General features: G+C 38.9%; 1 protein-coding gene across 2 annotated transcripts in view; it reads right to left on the minus strand.

Moving 5' to 3' along the window:
• The window catches only part of LOC114054077 (deubiquitinating protein VCIP135), a 31,893-nt gene extending 20,741 nt beyond the window's left edge, over positions 1 to 11,152 (minus strand). The window contains exons 1-2 of one of the 2 annotated variants that reach the window (XM_027877174.1): positions 8,123 to 11,152; positions 2,561 to 2,647 (exon numbers count right to left, since the gene is read on the minus strand). In XM_027877174.1, coding sequence (XP_027732975.1) covers positions 2,561 to 2,647; positions 8,123 to 10,829 — 2,794 coding nt within the window. In that variant the 5' untranslated portion in view covers positions 10,830 to 11,152. The remainder of the gene's footprint in view (positions 1 to 2,560; positions 2,648 to 8,122) is intronic. The other variant, XM_027877175.1, reaches the window with a different exon arrangement.
• Between the last annotated feature and the right edge of the window lie 117 nt (positions 11,153 to 11,269).

Here is an 11,269-nt window from a genome sequence, read left to right on the forward strand (position 1 = left end):
AAAAATTCAAACCTGTATTTTAATATACTTAGTGCCAACCTGTTTTATTCTCTGCACAACACAAAATTTAATGTTTCTTTGCAATTCTAAGTCTGAATTCACGATTTTAATAGCAAAAAATAAGCATAATTTAACATAATTCTTCATCCTGTATAATCTCACAGATTTTTAAAAAGAAGAGGGGCTTTTAATGTTTCCAAAGCATATAAAGCTATTTTAGCTTTATGAATACTTTTAATTTATAAATCTTTTTGTCTTTTAGAGTCAAATCTTTTACCACTGGAAGAATAATCTAAAACATATTTGGCCCCCTTCTTTCTGAAAATGAAGGAGGGGGAAATAAAAGAAAGAGAGGAGGAGAGTTGCTGTTCTATCTAGAAGACACTTTGACCAGAAAACACATTTCACTTTATAGGTTTTTCAGAGGCAATAGAATTAAAACTAATTTCTACCAGGTAAGAAAAACAACTTTTTTTTTTCCAGTAGGGTAGTGTGATTTTCAAGAACTGATAATGTTTTCCATCAAAACTAAACGTAACTTTAAGTCTCTCCCATTCAAAGCTTCAGGAACCAAGAAAAATGGAGAGCAAATAAGCCCAGGTAGTTTCTTCAATCATTCTATCAAACAATGGGGCAGCCAATCAGCAGCTGCTTCAAACTTCATACCACTCTGAGTATAGATATCACCTTAACAAAGTTTTATTAAAATTACTCACTTAACTAAAATATTTAACCTCCCCATATTATAAAAACTAGACTTAAGTTACTGCACATTAAAAATCTTATCATTCCCACATAACCTCCTTCATTCATGGTCATTTAGGTTATCTGATGTTATAACTTACATATCCTTATGAATTTGATTAATATATCTCAGCTTAAAAATTGTGGAACTACACTTTTATAGTTAGTCTCTTTTGTTGTTGCTGTTCGGTTATATTTCAGTGTTATCCTACTCTTTGCGACCCTAATTTGGGGTTTTCTTGGCAAAAACATTGGAATGGTTTGCCACCTTCTTCTCCAACTCATTTTACAGATGAAGAAACTGAGGCAAACAGGGTTAAGCAACTTGCCCAGATTCACTCAGCCAGTAAGTGCTGAGGCCAGATTTGAACACAGGAAGATAAGTCTTTGTGACCTGGCACTCTATCCACTTCTATACATAGCTGCCCTAACCTCTGCTTAATATATAACAGAAAATATAACTTCTGTTTAATGTAACATAAAATCTAGAGGGTTTTTTAAAAGTCATTTGGTTTGAATATTTCCTCAAATTCCAAAAGTAACACTAAATTTCTTCTGTACCAACTATGACACAAAGCACAAAGATCTCAGGATACTTGTTACTACGGATTTGAACAACCTAGCTATACTATATGCTGACTGTGTGTCTAGTAGTAGGTTTTGGGGTTTTCCTGGGGGGAAGGAAGGGGAATAGGAGTTATGTGAGTGAAAAATATAGCATACAATGATCACTTAGAACACTGGAACAAAATAATATTTGCCAGGTGAAACTGTCCTATATGCAATTAAACTTGACCTATCTACAATATGCATGGTTGCCATTGTTTCAATGGCAATTCGACAAGAAACAGATTAGAAGACAATCCAACAGAAAGATTCAATTACAAATGGCTGGATTTAATGCAACAAAATCAATAATTTACTTTTCTTCCCCATATAGCTAAGAACTCTCATAAGGATAAACATTAAGTACATATTTCAACCAGGAACATAATCAAGAAAATACTAACAAAAGCAAGGAAAATATTACTTTAAGTAGAACGAAACTATAATGTAAAGTTTAGTGGGACCCAGATAAGCCAAAAAGTAAATGTTAATTCATAAGACCAGGGCTCCAAAGGAAACAGAAGCCTGGACAATATCCCTAGAACATAGGAAAAGGATTTATATGTTAGTGAGCAAAGGAGAAAAAGATGTGTGGCCTATGACTCCAAGCATGTCTGTATATGTATATATAACAAATAACATATATCACATATACACCTGTGCATATATGTATACAAATACAATACTGAATATAAGACCAACAATATATGGTATAAGGGGAGGGAAAAGTCAATTAGTGGTTAACAGAGTTGGGCCAGAAAATCTCAAATACAATTGTTTATTATGCTACTCAATTAAAAAAAAAACCCACATATTTTCTGGTTCTGAAACCAGTCAATCTGCTTTTTACTCTATAACCATAACTTGCTAATCGTGGGGTACAGCTATTATATAACCCATGGACTTTTTCTGATAAGAGCTATAAAAAACTACTCAACTTTTTTACTTCTAGTACTTGGCAATTTTCAGATAAGGAGAAAGTGAGAAAGATCAAATTATTTGAACACTTTTAGTGATGATGTGGCAAGAAAAATATTTCTCCAACAGATGTCAGTGTAATAACATATTAACTGATTCGGCTACTATATACTGATGATAGCTACCATCCAGATTTTTTTAAAGGCACACCCACTTAAATCCAAACTTCCCTAGTGTTAAAATGACTTGAGTAGATATATTATCCAAGAATAAAGTTAGAAATAAATTGTACCCATGGTTTTCTTCATTATGTTGTAGAACACCCCACCCTGTTGGAACAAGTGAGGAAGTCCCTTCGCATGAGACCAGATATCTTCTCCTGTAGAACAAAAACAGATCCAGAGTCAATATTGGTACTATGGCTCACAATATCTGCTAGAATTCATTTTATTATCTCATCTAGAACAAAAAACAATGGTTTTAGAAGGGGGCTTTGTGATGAAACCATTTTATCCATTCACAGCTAAGGAAAATGATGGGTTTAAGACTAGATGATCTCTAAGGTCCCTTACAACTCTAATATTCATAACAAAGGATTATCCTTACAATAGTCCTGAGATATATAATGCAAAAATTATTATCCCCATTTTACCCATGAGGAAACTGAGGTTCAGAGATCAGTGATTCGCCCACTAAAAATTGTGAAAACTAATAGACTATGAATATAAAGCACCATAGAAATGTGAGCTACTACTATCAACTACTGATTGAAATAAATGGGCCAAAAAATAAAGACAATTATTTCTTTTATAACCTCCCCCAGCAAAATTTGCCTGGTGCTACATAAAGCATTCATGATTCTATTTCTGTTCCTTTTCTGACTATTCTTTCCCCATTTCCACTCCATGCATAGACTGTTCTCTTTCCTCATCTCCACCTCCAGGTTTTCTTCAAGACCCAGCTAAAATCCTACCTTCTACAGGAAGCCTTTCCTGATCCGTCTTAATTCTAGTGACTTCCCTCATTTGATTATTTACTCAAACAACACTTAGCACAGTGACTGGCACATAGTCAATGCTTAATAAATTTTATTGATTGATTACATAGTTTATTTTCACATAGTCTCCCCTATTAGATTGGGAGCTCCTCAAGGTCAGGGACTGTCTTCTGCCTTTGTATATCTTCAACACTTTGCAGAGCCTGACACACAGAGGCACTTAACAAACATTTAATGACTGAATGACCACTCCAACCTTCACTGAAGGCCTTCAATAGGCCTTTTATGTTCAACACTATCTCTTTCCCAACTCACCAAATTTTTTTTCCTCTTCCTATAGAAAATCTCACATTCAGGACAAATTCTCTAACTCCACTTATAAGTTTGCCAAATATAAGTGATACTGATGAAAAAGTGAGAACTGAGGTCAGGAAAACAGGGATGGTGGCACTTGGCTAAAACCCATTACCAAACTCAAGGGACCCACACTTTGCAAGCAGCTCCCATTTCCAATATTCCCATGCTCTCAATGGCTCTTGACCCCAGCCCCAACAGTACCCCAGTTGGAATTATAAACCCTCTTTCCCTGTCCATTCTTACTTAGTTTACCTATCTCAACTTTAACTTCTCGCATCTATGGTTGGAAAATTAGCAACTGGATTTTTCAATCAATTCCTAACAACCACCTTGTCATTTTAATGATAAGGCAGAATGGCATAGCTGAAAGAATACTGGATTTGAAGTCAAATGACAGCTTCTAATCACAGAATTGCTTCTTACTACTGTCTAAGTGTGTTAAGGCACTATACCTTCCTGGGCTTCATTTTCCTCATCTATAAAATAAGAGAGTTGTATTAGATGATGTCTAAGGTCCCTTTCAGTTCTAAATCTACCATCCTATGATGCCACATTTTTTTAAAATTCAAGAAACAGCACAACCCACAGCAGTGACATGTCAAGTTCTAACCCTTCCTCAGAAGAGGTCTGTATCCTGAATATTAATGGTAAAATGGTCAAAGATTTAAAACTGGCTGCTAATTCATAGAGTGAATATCATAATTGAGATCTGACTATAAACTAACATTTGAAACCTAAAATTAACACAAACTAAAAGTTTTAAATATTTTGTACAATTTAATAATGAAAATTCATAATTCAACACACTCTAAAACGCACCAAAAAATTAACATGGCTATGACTAAAGAATCTGCAACCATTAAAAATCGTATTGACAAAATACAAATTTCTACTGCAAATGAGGAAAATCTGTTTCCACTACAAAAGATTTCAAAGATGAATTAAATGAAAGGGCTATCACCAACTATTCTCTCATTTCCATTCTTTAACAGAGATTATTTAGCTAAAACAGCTCTCAAGAATCATCTGCTTGCCTCTCTTATTAGTATACCCAACTTCTCAAGAGCATCCACTTTATGCAATCAATGTTAAAGCTTATGACTTCAGAAAATATGTTTTCATGTAAAACATAACCAAATACAGCACTGTGCAAATGCATCTTAAGGTAGATACAAACACTGTTAATGATGTTTTATACAAAACTATGAATGCTTCCCTGTTAGAAGTACACAGTACATAATAGTCCATGAAGGCCTAGGGAAAGAAGGTGAAGTACAGTGAGGTACTAAAATGTCATTTCAATTTTATAAAACTGCGGTTCATCCAACATTTTAAAGAAAAATTCAGAGATATAGTGATCATATTCAGGTCCAACTACATCTACAGTATTCTCAACAGTGGCTTTGTAACTTGCCTGAGTATATCCAATTTCAAGGAGTTTTAAGATTTTAAAAAGTATATTAACAAAATCACTTAAAATCCATACTGCTCTTTACGGGCTGGCGTGGAATTAGGAAGAGGTTTCAAAATCAAACAACAAAAATATCACTCCATTCCTAAAAATGAATAACCACTGGTATGAAAACGGATAAACACAAAAGGTGTCATACCACTACTTACATAACTCTAAAATAAGTTATTCTCTCACCTAAATCAGTATGTCACTTTAAGGGGGAAAAAAATGTGATGGGAAGAAAACTGAATTAATAATACAACAAGATCACTGAAACTGACCCAATAATACAGACAGTACACTAAGTTAAATTTGGATTTAGAAGACATTTTAATACCATAGAGTCAACAGTATCAAAGGATGCACAATTAACCCATGTGTCATTTAAAGACTGGTAGATAACTTGCAGAAAGGCACTCAGTTCATTTACATTCAGCTATCTAGATGAAGAGGTAAACTATCCCATAAGAGATTATTTAGGTAGAATCATGAAGGATTTTTTTATTATTTTTCTTAATTAGTACTAAAACACCCAGCTCTATAGAAAGGCTAGCTCTACACTGTGGCCAATGACCAATATTAGTCATAGGGTAGATGCACCTGAGATATGGATGCTTTTCTGATGTAGATATAATGAATCTGATATATCGATATTCTGAACCAAAATGCCCTATAAAATAATGCCACGAGTCTCTGACTATTAGTTGTCAACATTTTTTAGTGGAAGATTCTAAAAGTCATCTGTTTTAATGTGTGTACATCATCCACTATTCTTTTTTTTTATGTTTTTCAAAATTATACATTGCTGATATTTGCTGCACGGTAAAGTGTGTTAGTCTCTAACTGATAAAAACTGTAAAGCCACAAGAATCCTTCAACTCAGGATGGAAATAAAATGAAGTAGTAAAGTTCGGGAAGCACCATAAGGTATTTTCTTAATTATCACCAGCTTTACTCAGATGTGGTCCTTTAAGAAACAAAACATCCTTCACACTCTGTCTCCAACCTGAGCTCCATCATTTTATAGCCTCTTCAGTCCAGCCATCAAGTGTTCTCCATCCTTTGTCAAACAGATATTCATGATAAACAGAGAATGTTAGAACTGGAAGGGACCTTAGATATCACCTAGTCCAAATGCTTCATTTTACAGGTGAGAAAATTTGAGACACAGGGAGGTTAAGTGACAAGTTCAAAGCTACAGCTAATGACAAAATTAGGATCAGAACTCAAAATTACAGGGGCAGCTAGGTGGTGCAGTGGATAGAGCACTGGTCCTGGAGTCAGGAGGACCTGAGTTCAAATTTGCCCTCAGACACATAACACTCACTAGCTGTGTGACTCTGGACAAGTCACTTAACCCCAATTGCCTCACTAAAGCAAAAAAAAAAAAAAAAAGAAAATAAAAGAAAAAGAAAAAAGAACTCAAAATTATAAACACCACACTTCAAAAAATGTCATATTTTATTAATATCTTACACTGTGTTTAAACACACGTTATAGTAAATGGCCTCTTAAGCAAAGTTCAGCAGAAAGAATACTGGACCTGAGTTTAAATTCTGCCTCTGCCATTTGTAACTACAATTTTGAGCAAATCACTTACCCTGTCTGGGCCTCAGTTTCCTCATATGTAAAATTAGAAAGTTTGGAGTAGATAATGTTTAAAATCCCTTTCAGTTACAAATCTACAAACTTAAGTGTCTATGTTTATGAAAATAAAGCATTCACAGAAGAGGATGTTTATAAACAATAACACCACATTTAACTAACATTTGTTTTATGTAAACAAAATAACTGATTTAAAGAGGTTTAGCTCTAACTCAAAAATTTACACTTCCCTACAAATTCATTAAAATAGAACTCTTTCTGTAATACCAGCACAAATTTGCAGAGAAGGGACAAACTAAGACAAAGTGATTGCCTAGGTAATTTTATAAGATCATAAGTTGGTTTATAGAGGAGTATGCCCTGTAAATGAAATTTCTGAATTAATACTCTGTCCACTAAACCAATACATTAAAAAGATTAGTTCCCATAACTACTAGAACCCCAAAATTAGTAGTTCAGAAAGAAATCGGAGTCTTTACCTAAGAAAGTAAAGAAACACTGCCATTTAGTAGCATTTTGATGAATGGAACCACTTATGATACTATCCTTGTGGAAATCAGAAATCTCTCAAGAAAAAAAAAATCAGGAACTATTGGTATCTACATCTGTTTTCTTCATCTTATCACCATGTATATTGATCAAATTACTAATTTTAATAAAAATACAAAAAAGTCTAAATTTGTTTGGCAACATTTCATTGCAACATCATAAACCTTCCTATTCAAACTGGCTAGAATACAAAATTATTGTCTAAAACTTTAAATTACATTTTACTGGTAGCAAGAGGTTTTTTCATGAATTTCAGCTGCATCTTTGGAAGGGAAAAGTCACACCCATTCTCTCTAATATGTTTCAAAAACAATCCCATCACTACCTACCTCTTTCTTTCTGTGGCACTCCATTACAATCAAAGACTGATTCACTGAGGCCAATGAAGGCACTTAAAGCTACTAAAAAAAAGATGTGAACTGGAGTAAGGCAGGAGGTAAGAACAGCAAAAGGAGTTAAGACAACACCAGCATTGAATTAGGTGGGGGTGGGGTGGAAATATCAACACCAGAAACTGCAATTCATCAGACAGGAAGTCCTGAATCACCTGACCTAAACACAGGAAAACAATAAATTTAAACAAAAATCAAAGGAGGAAAGGTGGGTAGCCTCAACTGCCACCTAAGCCTTCGAAGAAAATGAAAGGCCAGACATGGTATTTAAAAAAAGCTGCAAGTATAAATTATGTTGTTTTAAGGAATCCAAGGACAGCAAAAGCACGTCTTTGCAATCTGGCATATTTACCCAGACATGTTAAAAACCTAAAGCAAGCCATTTTCTTCTAGCATACATGGTTTGATTTTCACAGACTCAGAGTTCTCAAGAACAGAAAGAAAAACAACTTCTTCATTTTACAGAGAAGCTATATGCTACATAAAGTAAATTGATCTTACCCATTAATGTTGCCAGAAGGCACAAGGAGTACATTTCCTTGTCAGTCTGCTCCTGAAATTCCTTAGAAGATATTTTGCTAGTAACAGCAATATCTTCATGTTTCACAGTGTGTGCTGAGTGTGCTGCACTGGGCTGAGCACCTTCCTCTCTACCTTTTAGGATTTCTATTGTTATTCTGTCACCGTGTTGCAAGGGCACAGGTTCCTTTTCCATTCCAGCTTTGGGGGGCATTAGCTCTTTAGGAGGAAAACCGTATCGAATACATTGTAAATATGGAGGAATATCAAATTCTCTAGCTATGCTTTCCTGAAGTTCAAAGTAAGTTGTTGAGGGTTTGAGTGTAAGCATTGACTGTCGCCCATCATTTGTTGTTATACGGATCTTCTTCTCCTTAGTAGATACTGGTGAATAAGGGGCCTTGGTAGGAGTAGCAGGAGCAGATGATGGCCCATCACGAATGATGCTTGGGGAAACAGTTCTAGGTTGGGCTTTTTGTTCTTGTTTTAACTTCTCAGTTTTCCGTTTCTGCATCATAGAAGCTTGTTCCGTAATGTTCTGTTGAATAGTTCTTTCAGTTTTACTCATATTTAATTCCTCCTTGTGCAAAGTTTTCGTTTTCTGCCCAGTAAGAATAATTTTAGTTGGAAGTTGAGACTCCAAATCTTGCCCATGTTGTACATCCTCAACTCTCTGGGCATGAGCACCATCAATATTTACAGGAGTGTAGTCATCAGGATTCTTTTTGGCTGTCTGATGCAATATAGTGTGGACAACTTTCTGAACCAGGATTTCACTCCCAAATTCACCAGGGAAATGTTTGGTAACAAGTTTCATTGCAACGTCATAAACATTGCTATTCAAAGACACATCACTTTCATACTGGAACCAATATACTGTTTCTCTGACCACTCTTCCACTCCATTCCAAAGTAATAGGAAAAGCTTCAGGCAGATTGTCATATTCTTTACCTTCCCAATAATGTTTGAATCCGCAGCCACATTTACCTCCGGTGGATCTGGTATTAGTTCGGTCCCCATCCAAATATACAACAGAACCATCACCTCTAACTCTTCGCACTGATGTGCCATGGCACCAATTGCAAGCTGTTAGATTACTCAGATTGTAGTCCGGTACCAGAACATCCTTGACTGAATCATATGAGCACACCAGATTGTTCAAAGGGAAGCTATAATTTTTGTCAGGCCTCAGCTGTCCATGGGTACTTTTGGCCAGGTTGTACAATTTCCCTCCTGGAGCCAACCACTCAGGGGGCACATGAAGTTCAGAAAGGGCACCACAGATCAAACACTTGTGAAGGCGATTATCCATCACTGCTTTTTTTGCAGCTGCTGTTACTTCTTCAGGTTGAACTCCTATTACCCCAGTTCTCCTATAGAAATATTGATGAACATCTGCAACTAAACTAGGATGAATACCATGTTTGTCCATGAAGACTTCCTCCATAGCAGCCACAAGCCTCAGTAAGTATTTGTCCTGCAAACTCCTATCTCCTCCAATCACACACCCACCATCCTCCTCAAGTTTAATATACTTTTTAATGAGGTCCTGAGGCACTCCCCACGCTTTAGGAAGTAGCTTCATGGGCAGTTTAGGTAAAGCAGCCCCTTTTATGCCAACCAAAGGAATATAGTGGTTTCTGCCAGAGCTACTCCAGGCAATGCAGATTGGTTTGTTCAAATGGCCATCTCTACCTGTGCACTTCTCCGCAGGGATGAGCCCCGGAAGAAAAGTGGCAGAATAGTCCCCAGAGCTTCTCATGCCACTGAGGGAATCCAGGAGAATAATAGGCCGGTGTAACACATTGGCAAGGCCAAAAATGTGGATGTTCCTCAACCCCAAGGGAACACCCTCAGGTGGCACAAAAAGGGGGTCACATTCGTTGATAATGTCCTCCCACTCAGCAGCATCAATGAAGTCGTGAAAGAGGGCTTGATATCGAGCCAGATGTTGCTGAAAGTGCTGTTTAAGATTCTCTCTCAAGGCATGCCAGAATAGCTCCCGGCCCACTAGGGCCCGGGACACAGCATGCACCAAGCAGTGCCCATCTCCATCTACATGCACTGGAATCAAGCACTCCTGACTCCGGTTGGCCCTCTTAATGTCCTCAAGAGTATCATGCAAGTAGAGCAGACTTCCAGATCGGTCCTTGCCGTAACCCACAGTGTTGACATGCTCGGGCTCAATGAGAAAGGCGCGGTCGCCCAACAGGGCGCAGTCAAACAGCTCGCCCTGATTCATGTCTCGGAGCAGCTTGGCCCTGCCCGTCTGCTTGTCCATCCCATATCGGGCCAGGATGGGCGACAGCAGTTTGCAGTGGTAGTTGGAGAGGCCCAGCACCTTCACCAGCTCCGTGTTCTTCTTGGGGGCCCCCGTCACCCCGAGCAGCGCGTTCCGGAGCAGGTTGTGCAGGACCACGTCCGGGTCGGTCACCTCCTCCACCCCCAGCAGCTGGTGCTGCTCGTGCCGCTGCCCGCACTCCGTGCACTCGATGCTGGCCGAGCCGGAGGCCGGGAAGAACAAACGCGCCTGACACTTGGGGTCCGGGCAGTTCCCGGACAGGATGCGTCGGTCCTTCCGCTTCGCGAGCCCCCCCTGAGCCGCCGCCGCCGCCGCAGCGGCCGCCGCCGGCGCCTCGGGGGGAGGAGGGGGAGGGGGGGGAGGCGGTGGCGGCGGCGGCTGAGACATAGCTCTCTGCTCTCGGGTCTCGCTCCGCGCCCCGGGCGACCCCTCAAAGGCTCATAGCCCTGACCCGCACCGGCCCCGATCAGTCCAGCCCAGGCCCAGGCTCGCCTGACTGGCGATTCTCTTTCCTCTCCTTATCAGCCCCCCCCCCACCGACACCGAAGTGAAGGCGGAAGCACTGGACGCCGCTTCTCTAATAGCTTCTTCACTGTGGTAGCAGTTGCCCCGAACGTAACGGCCTCCACCCTACCCCGCACACTTTCTTTCTCTCTCTCTCTCTCTCGCTCTCTCTCACACACACACACTCTCTCTCTCCCTATCTCTCTCTCACACACAGACATACACACACGCCCTCCCGAGGAGAACGCGCAGGCGCGGCCTTCGCTCTGCCCCCTGGGAATTAGAGTCTACCAGCTTGTGCGTCTGGCCTCGGGATAATGAAG

Source organism: Vombatus ursinus, unplaced genomic scaffold (genome assembly GCF_900497805.2).
Source record: "Vombatus ursinus unplaced genomic scaffold, bare-nosed wombat genome assembly UNPS02014812.1, whole genome shotgun sequence".
NCBI classification, from domain to species: domain Eukaryota; kingdom Metazoa; phylum Chordata; class Mammalia; order Diprotodontia; family Vombatidae; genus Vombatus; species Vombatus ursinus.